This window comes from Candoia aspera, chromosome 10, assembly GCF_035149785.1.
Source record: "Candoia aspera isolate rCanAsp1 chromosome 10, rCanAsp1.hap2, whole genome shotgun sequence".
Classification (NCBI taxonomy): Eukaryota; Metazoa; Chordata; class Lepidosauria; order Squamata; family Boidae; genus Candoia; species Candoia aspera.
Genome location: NC_086162.1, coordinates 8,447,118 through 8,473,416, shown reverse-complemented (window position 1 = coordinate 8,473,416; position 26,299 = coordinate 8,447,118). Strand labels below are relative to the sequence as shown.

The following is a 26,299-nucleotide window of genomic DNA, read 5'->3' as shown; positions in this document are numbered from 1 at the left end:
GAACCCCTAGTGACCTCTCATGGAACCCTCGGGTGCCACGGAACCATGGTTGAGAAACTCTGCTCTAGAACATTGCTGAGTCACATCCAGGATTTGTTGTTTTAAGTTCCTTACTGTATCTATTTGTATTTTAGCTTTATTTAGAAAAACCCTGAGTTAAAAAACTGTTTTCCATGCATTTGGAGAGCTGAAATAGTTTTAGAGCCATCCTCCTCCTGTTCTTCTTCCTCCTCTATTTTGGTCATTGACCAGCAAAATTTGCTTTCAATACTAAAAGCCATTCCATTGTGCCAATAGTCTAATATACATACTGTAAGAATAACTAAAATTTAAGCTGCTAGCATAAATACAAAAATATAACACTAATAAGATTATAAATATAATTAAGATTACAAAATCAACTATGAATGTAGTGTTATATACATAATACCAAATATACAGATTTACATATCTAAAACACTAAAATGACTAAGCAACCGCAAGTACAAATGGTTGTATAATTAAATATAAAACCAGTAAAATCTACATATATTTCAAAGCTGAATATTAATGGTATGTCCAACTATGGTGCAAAGATTTAGGTAGATCATAGAAAGGGATGTCAGGGCCCCTAAAGACCAAAAACTAGAACAACCAAGAAAAAGATAAGAGTTATGGGCCCTGCCTTAATTGTGGTAATGGCTCCAGTGCCTAAGATTATGAATTATGGCAAATGGGTATAAATGTTAGAGCCCCAATAAAAGAATAAAAAATGAATGGTAGTAAAACATGCTTAGAATATGTTGAAAAGAGTAGAATTTGTTTAACTTGATTAAAATTGTGACTATGTATCCTGGTGAGTTTCTTAGCCTGCTTAGCTAAGTGATAATTGCAGTCCTCCTGTGACTAGAAAGAAGCAATATTATGCTACTCATTTTATATACTTAAATAGTTAAAAAGGGTCTTTCTATCCAAACTTTCCTTTCTGCAGAATTTTCCACAATTTATTTCAAGTCCTCATTAGCTATTATTATATCCTTTACTTTAATGCTCCCAGGGAATCCACAGAAGTCACACACTGAACTAGGTTGGCCTATCGCAGTGTATCTTAACATATCTTGGCATTGGTTCAAGTGTAATGCTAAACTGTAAATGGATCTAGATTGCTGCTGGGTCCCTCTGGCTGTATACACATGACTTGTCTACTGTGATCAGCTTAATCATGGTTTTCTCAGTTAATCCAGGTTCAACAATAAACTACTTTCACAGATTGGTTTCACCTAACGAAGTTAAATATGATTGGCTAATTTATGGCTCAGTGTTTGGATTCCAAACAGCTGCTGAATAGAGGATTCTCTGCAAAATTAGTACCGAAGATATTAAAGAATGACTGATTGTATGCGGTAGTTCTCAGATGCACCTTTGCTTATTTCAAAATAGCTTAACACACTGACAGTGCACAAGAGTTGTGTAAGCACCTTGCTAGTACAAGAGAGTTTTCAAACACCAAAGATAATGTTTGGTTTTTTAAATTTTTCTTTCTGTCTATCACACATTCAAAAACTTTTGTTTGCAGAAACTAACATCTGAAAATGAAGCTATGTCTGATCTGGGGAAATGGATAGTAAAGCTGTGATCATGGAGTTTCCCTCTCCTCCCCCATATTTTCCTTGGTTAATGGGTTGTGTTTTTGTTTTTTGTTTTGCATTTGAGAGTAGGATTAAATGCCATTTGCTTACAAATAAAAATATGGTTGCTCAGAAGTGTGAACTTGAGTCACGTGGACCTGAAATAATGATGTTTTCTCCCTAATTTTGGTCATGGGGTATTGCCAGGAGGAGGAGTCAGAATAAGATGAAGCCACCAAGAGATTCAAGTCTAAGCAGTATTCACTGTGATCGTGAGTACAACTGTTATTGGGATAGTTTGCAAATCTAGGCTTTGTATTTAACTTTCTGGGGAGTTTTATGAATCACTAATTACCCATCTGTGCTAACAATGCATTTTAAAGTAATTAAGTTTAGTAAAGTAATTAAGTTTAAGTTTAGATAGGGACGCGGTGGCGCTGCGGGTTAAACCGCTGAGCTGCTGAGCTTGCCGATTGGAAGGTCGGCGGTTCGAATCCGCGTGATGGGGTGAGCTCCTGCTGCTAGTCCCAGCTCCTGCCAACCTAGCAGTTCGAAAACATGCACATGTGAGTAGATTAATAGGCACTGCTTCGGCAGGCAGGTAACGGTGTTCCGTTCAGTCATGCTGACCACATGACCACGGAAGTGTCTACGGACAAAGGCCGGCTCTTCGGCTTTGAAACGGAGATGAGCAGCGCCCCCTAGAGTCGGACACAACTGTCAAGGGAAACCTTTACCTTTACCTAAGTTTAGTTTGGTGGCTTGAAAAGTTTCAGAGAAAAGTATTTTTGGAAAAGTTGTACATAATAGAGATGTGGAAATATGTCAATCACACAGGAACCAAGGTAGACTTAGGAGTGTAAAAATCTGCTCCTTCTGCCTAAGTAACTCAGCTAAGTAACTAATTTCCCGTTTCTGAACATGCTGTATTTCTGGACCATGAATTGGCTTCCTGGAGTATTACTGTATAGAATTCAAAGTTCTGGCAACAGATACAGTGGAATAGCATGATGAAACCTGTTGCTCAGGCTTTTTACATTAAAATGTAAGTATATACATTATAACCAGGGAGAAAGAGCTGTAACGTTTTTATCTGTCAGTACACCACTGTCTTCTTTCCTTAGAACATTTTTGCTTCCTATTGAAGTCTTGTTCTGAAAACTTTTTCCCATCCATAATGGCTGCTGTTTATATGGAACAAAAGTGCTATTAAAAACAGATCTGTACTTATAACCCTGGGATATGCCTGAGATCTGTATTTCCTTCTCTAGGTTAGTCTGTATTTATGATCTGCAAAATGAGTGGCTACACTCATCACATTAAGCCATAATATGTTTCTTTTTGGTTTAGTATGTTCTGGGAATTCAGTTACAGTACTGGTTTTAAACCACATATAATGGCTTAGTCTGTCTGAATTTGAATTTGATTTTTTTATTAAAGATTTTAAGTTTGATAGTAAAAGCAAATACAAATTAAATTCAGAAAAAGAGAGAAAGAATAAAAAGTGCAAAGAAAGAAAAATAGAAAAACAGGGAAGTAGAAGAAAAGAAGAAATATGTAAAGAGGTGACTTCCAGTTTTTATCACAAGTAAAGACAAATTTGATAACTCATAACCCCCTGTAAAGTTACAAACAAATATTTCTTCTTTCCACAACCCATCCCTTCTAATGGAAAACCATAAATCATCAACTTTTCAGTCCTAGTGTCAGCAAAAAGTCCATAAAGGGTTACCAGGGCTTTATAAAAATATGTCTTGTTTTAACCTTGATCAAACAAACTAACTTTATATTCCTTTCTTTTACTTCTAACAATCTTGATCTTTAATTCATTCAAATGTTGCTTTTCTTTTTCCCATCTCAGAGACTTTTTTGAGGTTTTATCAGGCCTCTTTTGTAAATCCAGTGGAAAGTCATTATATAGGTCATTGTCCTGGTTTTTCTTTTGTATTTATGCTTTGATTTCCAAAGCCTTAACCAACTTCTTTTGTATATCCAGTAAAAAGTCCTTATGGTCATTTTCTTGGCTCGTCTCTATCTTGTAATCCATACTTTTTCTTCTCATTTGTATTTCCATTTTGAATGCCTTCTTTATTTTGTAATCCACATTTTTTTTAATCCAATATTTCTGATTCCATTATTCCATCAAGCGAAATTTGTTGCACATCTATCATTCCTTCATTAACCTTTTAGTCATAGTCTATCCAGAGAAGAAGAATTGATGCATTCGAATTGTGTTGTTGGCGAAGATTATTGAAAATACCATGGAATGCCAGAAGAACAAACTAGTTTTAGAAGAAATACAACCAGAAAGTTCCCTAGAGGCGAAGATAACTAGGCTTAGACTCTCATACTTAGGGCACATCATCAGGAAAGACCGATTGCGTGAAAAGGACATCATGTTTGGTAAAGTTGAGGACCAGCGGAAAAGAGGAAGACCTTCAATGCATTGGATTGATACAGTTACCACAACAATGGATGCAAACATTGGAACAGCCAGGCATGTGGCGCAAGACTGAACAGCATTTTGTTCTGTTATACATGGGGTCGCCATGGGTCGTAAACTACTCGGCAACTAACAACAACAACAACATCCATAGAAGCAGACATCATTACTGATATTGTTGATAATTGTGGCTGCTAATTTTTGGTCCCATTCTTCAAAGATCTCCTTTAATATTTCAAATGTTACAGTATTTTGTGCCATTTTGTAAAACGCAATCCTAAAGGCAAGCCGTTTTTTTTTTTCTTTTTTGCCTGGACTTTAGTCCCCTCTAGTGTCCAATTTAAACCATAAGGTCTCTTATCTCTGTTATAGCTTGTGGTAGTCAAAATAATTCTGGTTCTCAAGAAAAGCTGTTTATTTCATATAGTTAATTCCAAAATCTTATATGAAACTTTTACTATAATTCAATATTCCAAATTTGTGTGGACCCTTAATTCATTCATAACTTTTTTAGTTCAAGATCTTGTTTAGCTTTTTGCCATTTATTTCAGGTTCTTAAATTTATAGTTATTTTTTCTTTTGTTCAGGAATAAAGATACACTCATCAGATGACTTTTCAGACTTGTCATTAGGAAGACCTGTAATAGCCTTAAGATATTTAAATTTATTTATTTATTTATTTGTGGAGCCAGTTTAGTCTAGTGGTTAAGGCCAACGGGCTAGAAACCAGGAGTCCGAGAGTTCTAGTCCCGCCTTAGGCATGAAAGCCGGCCGGGTGCCCTTGGACCAGTCTCTCTCTCTCTCAGCCCAACCCACCTCATGGGGTTTTTGTTGTGGGGGAAATAGGAGGAGGAAGGAGCATTAGGTATGTTCACTGCCTTGAGTTATTTATAAAAATAATAAAGGTGGGATATAAAAAAAATAAAAAAATAAGCAATTTCCAAAAGTGATTAGAAGCAAGGTTAGTGAACCTAATGTCCTTTAAAAGGTGTTGGCCACTGTTGTGAGCTTGATGATTAATCCCTTTGTCTCCTGGCACTCAGACCTGCTGAGGATTGCTATCCTGCAGTCTCCTCACGAGGAGCAGCCATCCAGAGGTCATGTGGGTGATCTACCATCTTCTCCTTATCTGGAGAGGTTCTGAAGAACTGGTCTACCCACTGGTTCTTTGGTCTTTGCTGTTGTCATCATCTCTGCTCTCCACAGAGATGTGTTTATCTTGCCATGCCTCCACTGGAAGTCACGGCTTAGTCTGTTTGAACCTGATCCACTGTGGTTTATTCAATAAACCATAATTAAACAATGATTTAATACAGCATGCAAATCTAGACTGCGGATTGATTGTGTTGTCTCTTGGTCCTCTAGTTAGCCTTCTTCTGAGACAAGCAGGTCTGTGTGTGTGTTTGTGTGTAGTCAATACAAGTTGATTGTGTAGGTTGATTGTTGAAATGTTAAATTGTAGGTTGTAATAATACTTATTTTATTTTCCCCTCAGTAAATGTAATGCTGCACATGATGGTATGAGCAGTAAGACAACGCAGTAAATTCCCTATTGGGCATTGGTTTTCCCCCAAAATGTGTCACTCATATAGATTTGACTTGTGAGTCATTTGGCCTTTTGTGATCTTGTTTCTGCTTGTTTAACGAGCTGAGTAATTCTTGTTACTATACCTTTATATCCAGCTTTTCTTCCAAGATGAGATAATGTTATTGCAAATGTTATCCAAGGGTCGCATAGTTTATGCAGGTGGAAAAAATTGGATGAGATCTTCCTTCTATATTTCTATTAAGTCTTGGGTATATTGGTTGTATCCTTCGTCAACTATCATTTTACAGCTTGACCACGGCTGAAGCAAGGTTAGGCTGTAAAGTATTACCTACACATTAGAATTCAGCACCCTCACCTACATATGGATCAGCTCATATTATTTAGGATAATAATAGGAATAGAAAGCAGTAGTGATCAAGGAGCATTACGTTTAGCATATCTAAAATAAAGGAATGGTGTAGTAGATGAAAGGGCTCGGGCAAATAAACCAAGCTGCATGTTGGAGACGGGAGTGGAACTAAGTGTTGCTTGTTAGCTTGATTTAAAAAAAAATCACAAGGGTTAGGTGAATAAAGTTGTGCAGTTACAGTGGCTTATGAACTGTCTTATAATGGTACAAGCCGACAAAAACAAAGATGTCATAACCTAGCTTTTTTGATTGGTTGGTCTTTTTTCCACACAGTGTTTGCTTTTGTAGAGAGCACGGTTAGCCAAATGACTTGCATGCTGGCACGCTTAGCCAAATAAGTTAAGAACATAGTGGCTGCATTCACACAATATATTAAACTTCATTAATTTTAAAGGTGTTTTGTTTTTCTTGGCTTAGCATGTTGACCCCAGTCTCATCAGTGTATGGTTCTGTGGGTAATGCTAATTCAGCAAATAGGTTAATTCAGTGAGAAAGTTAATTGTGTTGTGTGAACCCAACCAAAGTGCCGTCCCAATGGTTTCTGGCTTGTTGCTATTAAACTAGCCTGGGGTGGTTAACCAGCGTTGATCCTGTTTTAGTATTCCTAGATGGTTTTGGAAAGACAAACCAGGACCCCTGCTTAAAGTGCTATGTTTAATCAAGTAATTCTAGATCTCTTTAATGGTTTCTGTAGAAGAAGGCTGTACTCACCCTAACCAACCCCTTTCCCAAATATGCTCTGTATTGTACAGTAATTTACTTTCGCAGGAGAAGCATACGTAGTCACCATACCAAGGAATTGTTTTGCATCTTGAACATTCATTTCTGCCTTGTGAGATTTTTATGCATTTTGTCCTTTTATTCTTATACTTCAATTCTGGATTGCTAAAAATGGAACAAATTATGTTTAGGATGAATGTTCTCTTTAATTGTTAGAGCTTTGCACTCTTCAAAATGATTTGAAAGGATCATCTTGAATGTAATATCTCCCTGATACTAATTAAAGCAGCTGCATGTTTCTCAGGTTCAAATAGAAGTCTAAAAAAAAAAACTCTGGCTGTTTTAATTAGCAGCAGGAAAATGCTGTGCTTGTGAGGGTTCCGAAGCACTTTCCCCAAATCATTTCAAAGAGCACACAGCTCTTTGAAAATGTACAGCCCCAATGGTTGTATATTTTCTTGTAATAATAGCTAATGGAATTGCTTCCCATGCCTTTACATGCTTCGTTTGTTGAACTTTTTTCGTGAGCAATCGCTTTTTTAAAAAAACAATCCTGTTGTCTCAGGTATTGCAGTTGGTTAAATAGTGAATGTGGAACAGAATCTGTTTTTCCACTAGGGAGTTGGCATGATTTATAGAAGAGCTCCCTCCAAAGGGATCTCGTTCTTTCTTTTTTCCTTTTAAAGAATTTTATGCAACGTTTTGAATAAAACAATAAAAGAGAGTAGAAACTAGAAGGAAAAAAAAGAGAAAAAATGCAAGAAAAGAAAAGTGCAGAAAAGAACCCCCCTCCCCACTAAGAAGGTGACTTCCCACCTCATAATGGCAAATATAAACAATTCCCTGATCTCTTCTCCTCCTCTTAGTTAACAGATACAAAACTCTTCATTCTGTAAGCCATTTCCTAACAGTAGGCAAGTGAAATAAGTAACATCTTCTTCAATCCAGTTACCAGCAAAAGATCCAAACAAAGCTCTAAGATTTTAACATTAATTATCATATATAAAACTCAACACCTCAACTCTTAACTATGACAAAATCCCATTTAAAAGGCATAAAATGGTCCCAATATCCTAATATGAACAAAATAAAAAACCCCAGGTTTAGCCTGACAGAGACCATTTCTCCTTTACAAAAGACAAGCTCCAATACACAACATTCCAAATAACAACTTATCGTATTCAACTATACATTCCATACCTCCGCTCTAAACTATAAGCACATCCACATTTCATGAATGTAAAGTAATCCCAGCATCCTAATATAAACAAAAGACTAACATTTAACATAACAAAGATAAATAATTTATCCTTTAAAGAAAAAATTCTCCAAACTTCCTTACTTTGAATAAAGAGAAACAATTAAATGCAAAGCCAATTTAGGTACTATAAAATTAGGATTACATAAAATAACTATAGGAGAAAGAACTTTTACATCATATGAAATGTAAGCAAATCCAGAACACCACATTTTTCTAATTGAAATATCAATAAATCCAGAAAGAACCACCCAGAATAACAACATATCCCATTTTATCCCTGGTCAAATAAACCAACTTTCTAGTCCTTTTTTCTTCTCTACAGGACAGTCTTTCTCTGTAATCCATTGTTGATCCTTGTTACAAATTTCTTTAGCATTGCAAAACAGTCTCTTTTGTAAATGCAACAAAAGACATTATTCCAGTAGTTCTTTGGGACTATCATTTTTATTTCCTTCTTGATTTTTAAAACCTCATCCAGTTTTCTCTCTTTATCTGGTGACGGATTCTTATTCAGAGTCTCGTTCATATTTTTATCGAGTAAATGTTGCTGCGTATCTCGTTCTGTGACATCTCTGGGAACAAACTGTTCTCAAGAAGACAAAACATAGCTGACATGATAGAATCAAATTCATGACGCAGGTCTGTACACCGTTCTTCCAAGATGTCTCTAAATGCTGTTATAAGTTGCTTGTCTTATAACTGCAATCTCAAAACCAGCTTTTCTTTCCCGCAGACATACATTTATTTATTTTTTTTAAATTTCAGAGTCTTAATATTCGAAGTCCCAAACTCCAACATTTTCTGAGCCCTCAAAGTTTTATGTAGCCAAAACCTTGTCTGTCTTTTTGCTATTTATTTTAAGTTCTTAAAGATTATAAAAACAGATCTTCATTTTCTTATATTGAGGACTGAAAGCGCTCGCCCAGTATTTCCAGCCTTGTCACTCTGCAAGTGTCTCACTTCTTTGAAACAGTTAATAGGCAATTTCCAAGGATAGTTAGCAAGTGAAGTCTCCTTTGAAGAGCTCCATTTGCAGCTGGAGCAAATCTGGTGAATTCCCCCCCTCCCACTTACCCCCCCCTCCCACCCGAGATCGCTGTCTTGTGGTCTCTTCGTGAGGAAGAGGAGCAACCTTAAGGAGAAACCATTTGGGCGATCTTGTGTCTCTCTCTCTGATCCAGAGAGGATCATAGGGGCTGATCTGCTTTGGCTCCCTTGGAAAATGCTGGAAAGGTCAGATCCACATGTCCACAGAGCTGTCTTCAGTCCACCATCTTCCCCTGGAAGCCCTCCAAAGGGATCTCATTCTTTCAGGGAGAAGCAGATGCAGTGAAATATTTAGACTCCTTGCAACCACTTTCTTTTTTTAATGTTTGTAAATGCAAGTCAAGACATTAACATTATTAACAATAACATTAAACAAAAAAAATTAACAATCTCAGATATGCAGATGCTACCACTTTGATGGCAGAAAGTGAAGAGGAACTGAGGAGCCTTATGATGAAGGTGAAAGAAGAAAGTGCAAAAGCTGGCTTGCAGCTAAACCTCAAGAAAACCAAGATTATGGCAACCAGCTTGACTGATAACTGGCAAATAGAGGGAGAAAACGTAGAAGCAGTGAAAGACTTTGTATTTCTAGGTGCAAAGATTACTGCAGATGCTGACTGCAGTCAGGAAATCAGAAGATGCTTAATCCTTGGGAGAAGAGCAATGACAAATCTCAATAAAATAGTTAAGAGCAGAGACCTCACACTGACAACAAAGGTCCGCATAGTTAAAGCAATGGTGTTCCCCATAGTAACATATGGCTGCGAGAGCTGGACCATAAGGAAGGCTGAGAGAAGGAAGATCGATGCTTTGGAACTGTGGTGTTGGAGGAAAATTCTGAGAGTGCCTTGGACTGCCAGAAGATCAAACCAGTCCATCCTCCAGGAAATCAAGCCAGACTGCTCACTTGAGGGAATGATATTAAAGGCAAAACTGAAATACTCTGGCCACATCATGAGAAGACAGGACACCCTGGAGAAGATGCTGATGCTAGGGAGGGTGAAGGGCAAAAGGAAGAGGGGCCGACCAAGGGCAAGATGGACGGATGACATTCTAGAGGGGACGGACTCGTCCCTGGGGGAGCTGGGGGTGTCGACGACCGACAGGAAGCTCTGGTGTGGGCTGGTCCATGAAGTCACGAAGAGTTGGAAGTGACTGAATGAATAAACAACAACAAAATGCAAGTCATAGACTAGCAAAGATAATGTTTGTCTGACTTGATTTTTTTCCCCAGTTAGAACTATTTAAAGTCTTGGTAGTTTAAATTACTACATAAATAAATCTCTGTAGAATGGTTACCCCAAGTGCTCACATTGCAGAAGCATTTTCTCATATGACACGATGCTGGTTTTATGTTACGTCTTGTGTTAGAATTTTCTGAAAGCTCTGTGACGTTCAAAGCATTGTAATGTAGCCTTTGAAACCGTGGACAAAACACCCTTTAGAATGAATTTTCATTATTGCTTTTTGCCATGTATCAGTGATTTTAACAGCTGAAATTAGTAAGTGGGGATATGTGCAAGTTCTCTCAAGTGTAGGCGTACGAAAGTGGTGGTTGTGGTTGATTGTGTCGCGTCTACAAATAATGATGACATTTGTCTTATGAATCATTCCAAGAACTCCAGAGTAATGTTCAATATTAATTTATTTATTTTTCATTAATGGCTGACACAAATAGTGGCATGAAAATGTCAGTACCTATCCTGTACAAGTGATCTTTACAGGAAGCACAGCTGCAGCGCTGGACGCAAACACAGAAGACTGAGAGTGTTGACTGCGGATAGTGACAGAGTTTTTGTATGATGTAATTCGCTTTCTCCAATTGAAATTGACCACAGCAAGTAATGAAGTTTCTCCTCATACCTATTCACCTCTGATTGGACTATTACTTTCTTAATTTTTTTTGCAGATGGGTAGCGCTTTTGCAGTTGTGCTTATCATGAATTAATTATGCTGACAAAACAAATATGAATCAGATTAATTCAGAGGGAGTGATAATTGAGTCTAAACATTTTCATGGTTAACTACTTTGGAAAACCATGTGAATTAGATCATGGTCAAAAAAGAAGGGAAGGGAGACTAATTAATGTTCCTATTCTATTGAAGAAGGCGGTGTATCCTTTTGAAGCAACTGATCGTTCTTACTAGCTTGAGAACTGAGCCTGCCCTCTTTTATGCAGCAGTGTACATATATTTCTGTTGTTTTATTTATAATTTCAGTAGAATTAAACAACAGCAGATATCTGTTCTCAGGAAGACACAACATAGCTGACATGACTGAATCAAAGACATCTGAAATTAGCATTTGAAATTCTGAACTTCAGATCTAAGATATGGAGATAGATTTGGGGGAAACGTAGAGACCAATAAGGGGAAAGCTGTGACTTCCTGAACTTGAGATAATGGATTGCCCAGAGTTCTGATGAATTGGGAGAGAAGGACTATACAAATAATGAAGGGTTAGATTATAAAATTCAACATTCATATTAGCTATAAGGACATATTACTTTTGAAAATGCATGGAAATAGCTGGACTAAAAAAATATAAGCAATGAAATTACTTTAGGGCAGAATTAGTCCACGATATGCCTAATTAGTGTTAGAGAGAAAAAACACAGTAATATAAAAGAAGGTAAAATTCCCTTGAGTCCAGTTCGATTAATGCTTTCTTGTCTACAATATAAAAGATGACTTGCTATTGCCTTGTTTCAGGATGGTGGGGTTTTCTTTTAAACTTTCCAGTTTAGTTTATAGCCTTGGAATTTTCTGGTGATCTCCCATTCACTATTAACCAGTTCTAACTGCTTAGCTTTTGGGGAATCAGCCAAGGTTAGGTAGGTCAGCCACCTGTTGTAGATAGAAAATAATTCAATAGGGGAGGGGATAATTCTGAACGTTTCTTCTAGCAATTGCATCAATATCACTAAAGCAGGTTCATCTTCCAACTCTTAAGTTATACCTTATTTTATTCGGCAGGAACCGTTGGGGCCCAGCCCCTACTCATGGTGCCCCGACGACCTGGCTATGGCACCATGGGAAAACCTATTAAATTGCTGGCCAACTGCTTCCAAGTTGAAATCCCAAAGATTGACGTCTACCTCTATGAGGTGGATATTAAGCCAGATAAGTGTCCTAGGAGAGTGAACAGGTAAGTTGCAATGGGTAACATTATTTTGGCTTACTAACGCTGACTAGCTGATGAAGTGAGATGCTTTCAGTAGCTAGTGCTGATCAGATGCTCTTGTTGGAGGAAGAAATAGTTTTCTTGACTTTTTAAAGAACAGCTGATGCTGAGAGCATATTTTACTCTGGATTGAGGAATTTGTAGGCTGAACATACATTGTTTTACATGGACACCCACATACCAGAAAGGAATTAAAATTCATTTGTAAAAACAGCATATGTCTTTAACATTGACATAGCAGGTAGAACATCATAGAAGTGAGTAGCATCTTTGTTTTAAGATTCATTAGCATTTTAAGTAACATGGGAGCAAGTGGGATTCAACTGAAATTAAACACAACTTTTGAAAGTTAACATTAATCATGAATCTGGTTTAGCGTCTCTAGATAGCTCTCTTTTCCTAAGCTGAAATTATACTGTGGGCTTCTAAGAAAGGCCATGTCTTCATGGTAGTGCTATTAGAGCAACGTGGGTTTTTTTAAACCTGTTTGCTTTACTGGGTGATTCATATTTCTTGATGGGATAGTCAATTTTTGAGTGTCATGGCTCAGTATGCAGATTAGATTTGAGTAGACTAAGAGCCTGCTGGATCAGGCCCAGGGTGTATCTAAACTGGTATTCTGTTTCCACATTGGTCAAGAAGATGCTTCTGAGAAGCCCAGGCCAGGACATAAGCAGAATAGTAACCTCAAGCCCTTCTTCTCCGGCAACTGGCCTCGAGAGGCAAATTGGCACTGTTTCTAGCAATACTATATAGTGGTGTTTCTCAACCGTGGCAACTTTATGATGTGTGGACTGGTTCTCCATGCTGGTTGGGGAAGTCTGAGAGTTGACATCCACACATCTTAAAGTTGCCGAGGTTGAGAAACACTGCTATATAGCAATCATATTGGCTAAAGGCCATGAACTGCTTTGTGTCCAACGAAGTCGTTAATCTCCTTTTATAACTGTCCAACTTGGTGGCTGTTGCTGAGTCCTGTAATAGCAAATTTCAGTGTTCAGCAATATACGGTAAGAAAAAAAAAGTCCCTCTGTCTTCAGTCAGCTGCCACTCCGCCTCATTGTAGGACTTATCATTCTAGTTTTATACAAGAAGTGCTTTCTATTCACTTTCACCATACCATCCATGATGTTATATACATCATTCTAACTTGCCTTTTTTCTATACCAAAGAACTCCAAAACATAGGAATTGTTCCAACCCTTTTGTTGGAACAATTTTTTTTGTTCTTTTCTGCATTTTTTCCAAACTTACAGTTTCATTTTTAAGGTGTAAACAAAACTGTGCACAGTGTCCCATAAGCAACCCCAGTTTTATATTTTATTAAAGGCATTGTTAGAACTAACTGGAAACTATAGACATGGGTAATTTTTTTCATGTATCAACATTTTTGAACCCATAGGTAAGAATTCTGTCTCTCGACCCCTAAATGGTTGGAAACAGGTAATTAAACTTAACTCTAGTTTGACTTCAAGAAACTAGAATCCTGAAGTCCTCTGAATAGGACAGTTTTAATGCCAGAGCTTTATGTTGTTCCTCTTATTGAGGGATCATGTAATTTGTCCATTACCCAAATAAAGTAACCTTGTGTAAATTAAAAGGAAGATGCCTTCAATTCAAACTCTTTTTGGTTCTGCAACACCCATATGATGTGAAATCATGTTCTTGTACCTGACTGATTTCATTCTTGCTGAGGAGTTTCATCAGCTGATGTTTATGTGCCATGCAGTGGGTGTCCACAGCTAGATTTTCCATAATGTTTCCTTTATTATTGCCATAATATTAGTCCATGCTTTTTAAACAGTGGTCTTTAGGAAATATTGAAAGTATGTCTTTTGACACTTCTGTGAATTTGGTGTGTCAAAGACAAATTGATAGAATTGGGTTTAGATCCTGTGATTGTAGTCCATTGAGGTCTGTTAATTTTAAAGAATGGCATTGCTATGTAATTTTTTTTAAGAATATGATTTTAATTATAAATGAAAAGTGTAGATATAGTTTTTATTATAACATATTTTAAAATCATAATTCTTTTTTAAAAAGGACTCCTTGCAACATTAAGGTTATATGACCAACAAAATTCTATGTAGCTATAAAATATAATTTATTTTATATTGTTAGATTTATATTCCACTTTCTATTCAAGTTCTCCCTCCATTTTTCCCCTACCACAGTTCTTGTGGTTATACAACAGATTAATATTTTATTTTTTTACCATACCTTGAGGTTTCAAGGTGAATAATATTAAACACAAAAGTCTGTTTGCTGTTCAAGAATGACTTAGAATATTTCCCTTTCAAAAGCTGTAGACCAGTGTGTCTGCTCTCAATACCTTGGAACCTAGAGAGGTTCACAAAGCATTTCATCTCCAGTGATCTTGAAAAACAGTGCAGTACAAAAGTCATGTGAATCCATCACAAGACAATCTAGTTGTGTGTCAGGGAAATAGTTATCACAGTCAGAGTTCTTCAGCAGTGGAACCAATGACCAAGATTGTTGGTGAACTCCTTCTGGATAGCTTTCTGTTAGGGGTGCTTTAATTTGAATTCTTGCTGTGAGCTAGAGTGGACTCAGGGATATTTTCCATCTCTATAATTCTCTGAACTCCTGAGAAACTACTTTGCATCACCTAACTGAAAACATTCAAGGAGTGGCATCTCTAGAGAACCTTGATGAAGCTGCAGGCTTGAGTGGAAAAAGCAGGATGTACAAAAGTATGGGAGCCAACCTAACTTAACTCTCTCTAGCGTAAAGGTTTTAGATCTAACTTTCTGTTGCTGAAGTGATGGTAGCATGAAGTGCCTTTTTACACATACTTCGTTAACTTCAAAATTATAGTACATTCAAAGACTCTTGTTTTTCAAAGGCTCTTCAGAAGCAACCAATGGTCCACAGTGCTATGGTCCAGCTAAACAGCATCCATTTTATAAAGTGTTTTGCTTGTATTAACATCTTTGTTAACTTCTGGTTTGCTTCAACTGTCAATTGCAGGTCTGTTTTTTTAAAAGAACCATTTGCTTTCCAAATTTCATAAACAAGTCACTTTTCTAAAGAAAATGACGACATGTTGGCTATACATTTTAAAAAGTTGATAAATGGGTTTTTATGCCATCGTTGTGTGAAGAGAATTACAAATTCAGAGCTGACATGAGGTGATGTTCATGACTGCCTTTCAAGGGTGGCAAGGGAGGCTGCTGCTCTTTTATAGTAGCTGTTAAACCTCAGAAGACAAAATAGAATATGATCCATAAGCAAACTTGGATGTGGCAGGACAGGAGTCTCCTAGAATCATCTTGAGGTAGATAATACCCAAACATGAGTAAAACTGATTCAGCCATATCATCTAATCCTAAAATGCAGTGGTTGATATCAAAGCTTCTGAGAAGATGAACAGGTCCCCTGCTTCTCTTAGAATGTCTGTTCATGACATGGAGTACCAGTACAGACAAATCAAAAGTAGATTGAGGTGGGATCAAACTGTTTTGTTCTTGTGTGTTAAATACACTAGTCAGTAAAATTGAGAGCATTAAAATGGCCTTTCCTTTTGACAGTGAAGATTTTAGTAAATGAATACATTTTTAAAAAAAATTCAATCTCTCATCTGAAAGCTATACTGGGAATTTAAAGCATAAAACAGCATTTTTAATGTGGTAGGGAAGGAATACATGATTGCATCAGGGTAAAGATAGTTTCTAATCTACCCACACCAAAGAAATACAAAAAAAAATGTGCTTTAGAAGAAGCCAGTCAGATGAAGTTACTGTAATAAGAAATACAAGCTTATATAAATAACCAGAAAGCTTTGCATAAGGGAATTCAGAGAAATTAGAAAATACAGGGGCATGGTATGGTTTGTGTATTGTTTAAACAGACACAATTTTAAAATATTCATTTATTATTTTGTCTTTTCAAATAGAAAAGCTGCATAAAGGTGTTGAGAATATAGCTGTACCTTCTTCAATCTCCCTTGTGTGGTGTTCAGACTTTTTTTATTATTAATGATATAGTACAGCTTAACTGTGTTTAATAAATTACACTTAATGTAACAAGTTTCTTTTATTTTTTCCCTCTGAATGCCATGCTATTTAAATGCAAATATGCCTTCCCCCCCTCTTTCTTTTCCCTAGGGAGGTAGTAGATTCAATGGTGCAGCATTTTAAAGTGACAATATTTGGTGACCGAAGACCAGTCTATGATGGTAAAAGAAGCCTTTATACAGCCAATCCACTCCCTGTAGCAACAACTGGGGTAAGATAGTTACATGGTTTCCTTAATTTGTAACAGATCTAAAGCTACAAGAAATTACTTCATAATTGCTTGTTGTATATTTCAGTTACTATGCATGGGGATTTTATTTATGTATTTAACTTACATGCCACCAATTTCAACAAATTGACCGACATTAGTGTACAGCAAAAGTATGAAACATCCAGGGTAAGGGACAATAAAACATTCAGGGCAACAGAACTATTTATAGAGTTTTACGAATTCATTTTAAAAGATAAAAAGTAGATGTTCAGAACATTTTACAAAGGAGTATCAGCCTCCCTCCCCAAAAAAGATAGGCCTTTGCTAGGAATTAGCAGTCTTTGTCTGGATTCTGAAAGAGACAGCAGAAGGATTTGAGAGTAAGGGAGAAGCAAATATCATGGGATCACTGAACAAATGCAGCTAAGAGGATCATCATCATCATCATCATCTATTAGGCATATGGCAGACAAGGTGGGGAAGCAGATAAAAAGCAATTTCAGCTATCCCTCATCAGTCATCCCTCGACGGGATCACAAAACACTTTGGCCCGTGGCTTGTTCCAAAAGCCAGGTTTCCAGTACCTTTCTAGAGCACAAGGATGGATCACCCAGACCTCTTGAGGAATGATATTCCAGAGGCAGGAGTATCAACCGAGTTAAATTTTAGTACGTAGAATTTGGATAGGTGTCATGGAGCAGTCAGTCACCTGCTGGCAAAGGTGTACTTTCTAACATACGAAGTGGGGACTATACACATATTTTTGCAAGAGATGGGTTTGCCAGGGGATATAATTCTTAATTTCAGTGTGGATACTGGCATATAGGTATAAACATATACAGGTAGTCCTTGCTTAATGACCTTAATTGGGACCGGAACCTCCATCGCTAAGCGAAGCAGTTGTTAAGCAAAATGTCATGTGACAGCGCCACTTAGCAATGGCAGTTCCAGCAGTCCCAGTTGTGGTGGTTAGGTGAGGACCGCACAGTCATGAGACGATGACCTTGTGCTTCTCCTGCCCTGAACGAACTGCTTTTGCTTCAACTCTCCCCCATCTCTGCCCTTTTGGCTGCCCTTCATTGCACTGCCTGTCTCACCTCTCCCCACCACCACCACCCACTGACCTTCACAGTCTTCTTTCTCCTCCCATTGCTGGCCACGGATCCAGGCGCTGGGCGAGGCTGCGCCCTCAGGATGTGTGTGGCAGGGTGGTGGTGAGGGAGCCTGGCGAGCTCCCTCTTCTGCCGAGGGAGCTCGCCAGGCCCAGCCGGGGTGGAGGCTGGGTGGTGGTGCGGGTGGAGGAGCCCCATCTTCTGCCACTGGCATGAGGAGTGATGGCCTGCAGGCCGTGGAGAGCACAGTGGGACAGGAAGGTGAGACTGGCACGCTCTGTTGCTGGGTGAGGCATTAGATGCCACAGCAGCTCCCCTGGAGAAGGTTGCAGCGGAACGGGAAGCACTCCTGGAGTGCTTGGATATGGGGGGCCCTGCGGGCACTGGAGCCACTTCTGCGGGAGGAAGGGCATGGCTGGTTCTCCAGGAGCGCTTCCAACATGAGCGACAGAGTGCCCGCTGCACCTCCAGGAAGCCCTCGTCCCTCAGCTTCCTCCGGTTATGCTGCCACCCTAAATAGAGCCTCCTGCACAGTCGCCACCTTCACCCAGGGATCCTCCTCTCCCGTCTTGCCTGGCTCTGTCTGGCCGCCTCCTCCTTAGCTGGGTTCGGTGAGCAGCCCTTGGCAGACAAGGCTCCGCACTCGCTGTATGTGTCCCGGGGCTGTGCCCTTGCCCAGGGCCTGGATCCCAGGGCTGCAGCGGGTTGTGTCTGTGTGGCAGGGGTAGGCAGCGGAGTGCAGGGTGCCCAAAAGGGCAGAGATGGGGAGGAGGGGGGCGGGGGGGCGTTAGTTGCAGCAGAGGCAGTTCACACAGGGCAGGAGAACGTGACTGTAGGATGCTGCAACGGTTCTAAATACAGGCTGGTCCCATAACAGTGTACAGGCAATGCCAGAACAAAGAAATCAAAACTGAAGACATGAAGAAAAAGCACTGAGGAGTCATTACCTAAAGCCCCAACTTCCAAATGTACATTTTTAACTCCAAATTAATTGCTTTAATCAACAGATAGGAACAATATGATTGGACTTTGCTATTCCATCTCATAAACCGTCCTTCTGTGTGCTCTTCTCTTGATCTCCCTCCTGATCTTTAAAAACACTGGCAAATATGAAATGCTACTGCATATTTCACGTAATGTCTTGCATGACTGTAAGGTACTGGAAGGGAAACATTTCCTTTCCATGTTTGAATTTAACTTGCTGCAGTTTCCTTGTCTTCAATATACTTGTCTGGAATTTCTTCACTGAATAGCCATAGCTGTAGAAACTGGGGAATTTAGGCTGCTTTAGATCACATAATTGAGACTGATTAGCAAAGAAATGGAAGTAAAATCTGTCGGTAAATCATTTGACTTTTTGCACTGAGATTGACACTTTTACTTCCTCTCCTATGGCTTTTTCTCCCAATAGGTTGATTTGGATGTAACATTGCCAGGAGAAGGCGGCAAAGATCGTCCCTTCAAGGTGTCAATAAAATTTGTTTCCCGGGTAAGCTGGCACCTCTTACATGAAGTTCTGACAGGACGAACCTTACCTGAGCCTCTGGAATTGGACAAGCCAATCAGCACTAACCCTGTTCATGCTGTTGATGTGGTGCTACGACATTTACCCTCCATGAAGTAGGTTTCCTGCTATGCTCTGTGCCATTTATTTCTAAAGTTAATTTTTTGAGGAGTTTTGCTTTTAGACTTCTGTGCAAGGGTTTGAGGGATGATGAGGGCATGCATCTTGCATTAGTGAGATTGCTGATGGTTTCTCAGTTGTGTTTGTTGAGCAGATTACTTCTTGTAGAAATGTACAGGAGGATTCTTGAATAATTGGAAAGGTTTTCCGCAAGGATGTCATTTAGTAAAGATAAAGGGCAATGGGAGTCTTGTGGATTTGACAAGTGACAGACAATAAATCACTTAAAGCAGGAGAAATGCCAGCTGCGTTGCTTGTCTTATGTATTAGGTCTGTGTCTTGGAATTACAAAATATGTGTTAAAGCAATTTTGTATGAAGATACATTTCTAGAAGACTGCTATTTATAATGGCATCAGTGTATCGTTCACCAATCCCTTGAAAGTTTGAAAAAAATCCATGTCTTTGCCTTCAAGGTTAAATGTTCCACAAACCTGCTTTTTCCTACTTCAACATACCCTCCCCCCATGAGGCAGCCCCTTGTAGGTTGTGGATTTTGAAGGAAAAGTCAAACTCCAGACTGAGTGGTACTGAAGGAACTGAGGTGTGAAACACTCTTCTTTTTGACTTTTTCTTCTGCCATAACTCATTAGATAATTCAAGCAAGCTATTTTCTTTCAGTGTGTCCTTTTTCTCAGTTTTGGAAAAAAAAAATAGGTATATATCCCCAGGTGATAAACTCAGATCAAATCCTTTATGTGGAGCCGTTCAACCGATGGAAGGCGCTAAACCCAGCTATTTTTTCATTCCTGATTAATAAATCACGCTCTTTGTGTTAGATTTCAGCCAGTACAATTCCTAGCACAACCGTAGAGCATCAAGCTGAGGAGCACTCTGTTAGAAGGTCTTGTCCAAAAGTGTATTTTCTATTTGAAAACTCAAAATGAGACCTAACAATTAGCAAATCCTTTAAATTTAAGCAGTTTTTGAAGTGTTGACTTTTGCTTTTGTCATGAGTAAGGATGGCGAGCAGGGGGCTCCCACCCAGACTGTCAAACGCATGCGTAGCACTGAGGAACTGTTCAGCCATTCAAAGAGACACAGATCGGGACCGCCTTAACCCTTGGGGTTTATATGGCTGGGTTTTTCCCACGCTTCCTCAGTTTGTTAGGATTCTTGTTAAGTACTACTAATAAATATTAGAGACCAAGTCATTGTCTCAGTGTGTTTCCTGGTAATCAGGACAGCTTTATTGTCTTTATTTTTTGTTTTATTATTTATTATTAAGAACCAACAGGCATCCATGTAGATTATGATGACCTATTAGATAAACTTGACCTGTTCTCTACATAGGTATACACCTGTAGGCCGCTCCTTTTTCTCTGCTCCAGAAGGCTATGATCATCCACTGGGAGGTGGCAGGGAAGTATGGTTTGGATTCCATCAGTCTGTTCGGCCGGCAATGTGGAAAATGATGCTGAATATTGATGGTAATCACCACTTCTGTATTGAGAAATGGCAGGGGGGGGAGTATAAAAGATAGATGTTGTATAAGGATATGAAAATACATTCAGGCGTGTTTGCAGGTGCACAGATACTAGAGAATGCTAAAGAATAAAAATTTGATGATTTTCCTTGAAATGTGAGAAAGACTGGACAGGGTGGGAGAGAGAATTCCAGAATATTGGTGGCACCCCCTGTTGGTTCCAAAAGGCTTCAGAGGGCAACACATACAAAACATCCTTGTCTGTAGAGTTTAGATCCTGGGAAGCAACATTTGGAAGGACCTGAACCATACAGCGTAATCCTAGGGTTACAATGGCAGTTGGGACTGGAATTGCCATCGCTAAGTGATGCGGCAGTAAAGCACAATGTCATGTGACTGCGTCGCTTAGCGATGGCAGTTCCAGCAGTCCCTATTGCCATCATTAAGCGAGGACTGTGTGGGTCGTTAAGCGAGGACCTCGCGTGAACTCCGAGGACCAGTTATAAGTACCACTCGTTCAGTGCCGTCATAACTTCAAACGGTTGCTGGATGAATGTCATAACCCTAGGGCTGCCTTTATAGAGATTTATATGTAATTGAATGCAATTTATATGCTCCTCAAATTTGGTTCAGAAAACAGCTGGGAGCTGAGACAGCTTAGTTGAGACAGGTGTTGAAAGCTCCTATCTGAGTATCCCTGATAGAAGCCTGGCCGCTGTTTTGGATGTGCTGCGTTTTCCAGACCTCCTTTAAGAGCATCCCTATGTAGAGCTTTTAACACTGGGTTTCCCACAAATTGTGTTGTACCATGGGCAACAGGTGGCCCCCATTCCAGCTGTATTCCACTCCTATAATGGATAGCTCTTGACACTGGGCTGGGCAGTTCATCTATATGAGGTTTGCGTCTACGGCTTACTTTCAGTAGCTTCCTGCAAAGAAGCTGCTCTGGTGTGCATGAAAGCCCAATCCAGAATCAAGATGTTTACAAATGATTTCAACCAGAGCTTATTGAACTAGTCTAACAAGAAAGTAGCTGTTGCATCAATAATGGTAGCCCAGTGCAGAGGAATGCAGCAGGGGTCACAAAAATATCAGCTTAGTCTGGAAAGGCAGGAGGGGGTGAGGAAGAAACTCAAGATGGCTTTGCCTTAACTCTCTTTGGTATAAGAGGGAGGGAAAGAGAATTTCTGTCAGTCTTTCAGGAGTCACAGCCTATATCAGTAGAGTTCTAGTATTTCCTGTGGTGTTTCCTGATATAGTCTACCTCAAAAGGCTGACACCGGGTCAGCCCTCATAAAGAAATAGCACACGCACAGACGAATGGTGGTGCGTCATTCAGAGATGGAAATAAGCACTCCTAGCCACCATATTGACCTGAGAACTTGGGGACAACACAGGTCTAGGGGTACCTCCTACTCCTGGTAAACCTCAGGTGTGCTTGCAGTGAAATCACATTTGTCAACAGTTTGGCAGTGATGAGTGGCTGGATCTGGCAAGTATTACTGAAATCTGGTTAGGTGAAATCAGGGGTGTAGGCCTCACAGACATTTGTCATCCTTAGTTTTGGATGCTGTAGCAGCTATGGTCCCTAGGAAGGGGGAGTGGCAATGATCTTGAAATATAACTTCGCTGTGACCAAGAGTCCTGCCCTGGAGTGATGGGGTGTGAATACCTCTCCGTAAAGTTGACTTGTAAGGACAGGTTGGGGGTCCTGCTTGTACATTGTCCATGTTAGTGCTAGGCAAGATCCCTTACAGGAGCTTCTAGACCTCATTACCAGGCTGGCATTGGGATTTTTTGGCTTCCGGTGATTCTGGTTCTGTAGTATAGAAGTTGCTAGACCTAAACTATGACTCGATCATTTAAAACAGTATTCTACTTTATAATAAAGTAGTTCCTTCTCTCCAGTTCTCTCAGACCAACACAAAGGCTAAGCAGTGTTTAACTTGCTCTCTCTAAAAGAGAATGTTTAATATTACCTTGAAATTTAAAATTGCTATGGAAGTATTCATTTTGTTGATTTGTTGTTTTTATGTCTAGCATTTCCCACAAAAGTTCAAGGCAGGGTATGTGGTACCCCCTTCCCCAGTATTGGTCCCAGACCTGGGGTTGATGTTTGTCATTGCTTCATGGCCCCTGTTTTGTTTTGTGGATTTTATTAGAGTATTTTAGTCTAATCTGCCTCTTGATTTAATTTTTTTTTAGTTTTGTATGCCACCCAGAGTTCACTGGGGTGGGGTAGGGTGGCCAATAAATTTAAATAAATCATTAAATAATCTTCATAACACTCTTGTAAAGGAAGAAAGGCTCAAATATAGCAACTAGCAAACATCAGCCAGATTGGTCCATGATTAAATGGGAATTGAGTGTATGATTTTGTATTTCCAATATTAACTACAATCATTTACTACGGTTCCAGATTAAATTAATTCTACTTATTTGGAAATATCTGGACCTCAGCTTCATTAAAAAAAGGAATTCCAGATCACAGAGTGAATATTAGGTCCAGTAAAAACAAAATGGGACACGGTGGCGCTGCAGGCTAAACCGCTGAGCTGCTGAGCTTGCTGATCGGAAGGTCGGCGGTTCAAATCCGCCTGACGGGGTGAGCTCCCGTTGCTAGTCCCAGCTCCTGTCAACCTAGCAGTTCGAAAACATGCAAATGTGAGTTGATTAATAGGCACCGCTTCGGCGGGCAGGTAACGGCGTTCCGTGTAGTCATGCCAGCCACATGACCACGGAGGAAGTATCTTCGGACAAATGCCGGCTCTTTGGCTTTGAAACGGAGATGAGTATCGCCCCCTGGAGTCGGACACGACTGGACTTAATGTCAAGGGAAACCTTTACCTTTACCTTAAAAACAAAATAAATTTGAATCAATTGAAGAATATTGAAAAGCATAAAACTATTCCAGCCAATCTGAAATACAAATATATTGAAATGCTTTGGTCCAAAAACTGGAGCTGGAAAGAATGCAGTGTATACACTTAAATATTGGAGTTGGTAAGGGAATGAGGAATCTGCTTAGCAATAGAAAAGTAAATATTTATTCATGATATAATTTAAGAGTGGGGTTGCCACTGTAGATACAAGACAAGTTTCCTAGTTGGTGATTATGTCAGTGAAGGAAACTGTTTAAGTGCCATAGGAATCTTGTTATAATCATTCTCTCACAACCAAATACAAAATTTCCAGTGTTACAGATGGCCGTATTTGATGTCATGTTTTCAACTGCATCTTGTCTTGATACCAGCCCCTGAAACAAAATAAATTAGAGGGGAATCAAAGAATACTGGGGCATTGTAGGAGGAGAGCTGTGTTAGTCTGAGTCTGATAGCACGTTTTCTAACAAATTTTATTAAAAGGTAAAGAGCTTTCGCAAGCTGCAACTTACAAAAGCTTCAGCCTTTTAATAAAACACGTTAGTCAGAAAAGGTGTTGCCAGACTTCTTCTAAAGAATACCTGGGATGAAATAGAGACCCTTCAGTTGATGAGATCCTTCATCTTAGACAGAGATTGTATGACTTCAGAAAGAAACTATTTCACTCTTCACTGTTTTGAAGAACATTTATTTCCTTAAATTTTACTTTTTTTCTAGTTTCTGCCACTGCCTTCTACAAAGCACAACCTGTAATTCAGTTCATGTGTGAAGTTCTTGATATTCACAACATTGATGAACAGCCACGACCTCTGACTGATTCTCACCGGGTAAAATTCACCAAAGAGATAAAGGGTGAGTAAAAAATAAAAAAAAATGCAGCACTGATGCGCACAGTGCTATTCCTAATGAGTTAAGTGGTGCTTGCTTGGATCTCAGAAGTCTACATTCATCAGAAGTGTGTGATGGTACATCATCCTTTGTACCACATAGTGACTAATTAGCATGGTATCTATGTGATGGGCAGTGGATTTGTATTCTTGAAAATGTATCCTCTCCCAGTGAACAATGCAAGCATTTTTCCAGCTGTCTGGACGGCAGAGATTTCAGTGTGCATTGCCAGAAGGCTCCATTGGCAGAGCTGTTGTGTGCCTTTTCTTTATCGCTTGCCTTCTAGCCACATTGTAGCATCTGCATCATCTCTGATTGACTTTTACTATTCTGTCAACTGCCACAGCGCAGCTTCCTGACGAAACTAGGTTTGCTATATACCAGCCAAACAGTCACATGTCAAATGTGCCCAGTGTGGGACATAGCATCAAGTTATAAATGACTGATATGTTGTGTCCAAATGGAACCCTTTGAGATATTTCCACATTGGCTACCTAATTCAGTCAGCAATCAAATACTGTAAGGAATGCCTAAGGCCAAATAAAAGGCTCAGACTCTGAATCAAGTTTAAGCTCTGGCTTTTATTTAGAATAGAATGCACACCAGTAAAAAGCTGAGAGTGAGGGAAGCGCGCCAAAAGTTGAATTAAATAGTCTCTCGCCAAACAGCGCTCCACCCCACACTCCCTGGGTGTGCCCCACGAGTTCCACGGAGTGACAGGCCATCAAGACTTGATAGGTGAGAGGTCGTCCAGCCCCATCACCCTGTTTATCTTCCTGCGAGGTAATGGTCCATTACCGGGCGATTAGACCTCGATATTCCTCGAAAGCCCGGACGCGCCCTTCCGAACCTCGCCCTGATCATTTCTTTGACAATGGTGTCAATGGTCGATTACCGGGTGATGAGACCTTGTTGTTCAATAGATCTCCCAAACCCATTACCTTCTTTGTCCGGTTTATCGCCCACACCTCTCCAGTCATTGACACGCATCCGCGCTTTGTCATGCGAGCCGTTACGATGTCGCAAACATCGCAACGGCGATCATGACAAATACTGTCTTGGGTGGTGTGATGGTTGAGATGTTGGACTACAAACTGGGACCCAGATTCAGGTCCAGTATCAGCCATGGAAGCACAGTGGATGACTTTGGCCAAGTTATTCCCCCTCAGGCCAACCCAACTTTATCGGAAGTTGTGGAAAAAATTGGAGGAGAGAATATTAGGTGAGGCATCTCGAGCTCCTGGTGAAAAGGCAAGAGGTACCAATAAATAACAATACTGCTGTTATTGGAATTGGGAGAAAGACACCACTTGCGTGGGTAGATTTTGAATATACCTGAAGCTACTTCGGATATTTTAAATGAAAGGATGCATATACATATTTTAAATTAGCAGCAGCAGCAGCAGCAGTGCAAAGTAGCTTGCCCTTTTTATCAGAGAATGTAAAGAGAAACACGTTCTTTTGGTATTTGGCGTTGCTTCAGACAAAGCAGGCTTGCTGATTAGCCTCCATTTCGGTTCTAATTATCAGTGCTAAGCCGTGGCATTTGGAGTGGCAGCTGTGGTTTTGGTTCCTTTATGGCAGGCGTCAGCAGTGTTTTTCCAGGACAGCCTGCCATGGTGTGATCTGGCGTGAAGGGGGACAAGAAAGGAAGTAAAAGACTCCAAATGTTGCAGGTCCAGAAAACCTTACATTTTGATAATCTTCCCCCCTTCTAAGGTTTCGTATGTTCTCACTTGAAATCTTGCAAAAGTGTAGCCTTTTAAAAAATACGTTGTCATGGTTCCTGTTCCAATGTTACTGAAACATCGCAACGAGTTCCCATGCCATGCTGGTGTTGA

The 26,299-nt window shown here is 39.6% G+C and overlaps 1 protein-coding gene across 1 annotated transcript in view; it reads left to right on the top strand.

Moving 5' to 3' along the window:
- LOC134503351 (protein argonaute-3) overlaps positions 1–26,299 on the top strand; it is a 51,527-nt gene that overhangs the window by 4,189 nt on the left and 21,039 nt on the right. The window contains exons 2-6 of the mRNA XM_063312133.1: positions 12,013–12,184; positions 16,347–16,467; positions 18,991–19,199; positions 20,556–20,692; positions 24,288–24,422. Coding sequence (XP_063168203.1) covers positions 12,013–12,184; positions 16,347–16,467; positions 18,991–19,199; positions 20,556–20,692; positions 24,288–24,422 — 774 coding nt within the window. The remainder of the gene's footprint in view (positions 1–12,012; positions 12,185–16,346; positions 16,468–18,990; positions 19,200–20,555; positions 20,693–24,287; positions 24,423–26,299) is intronic.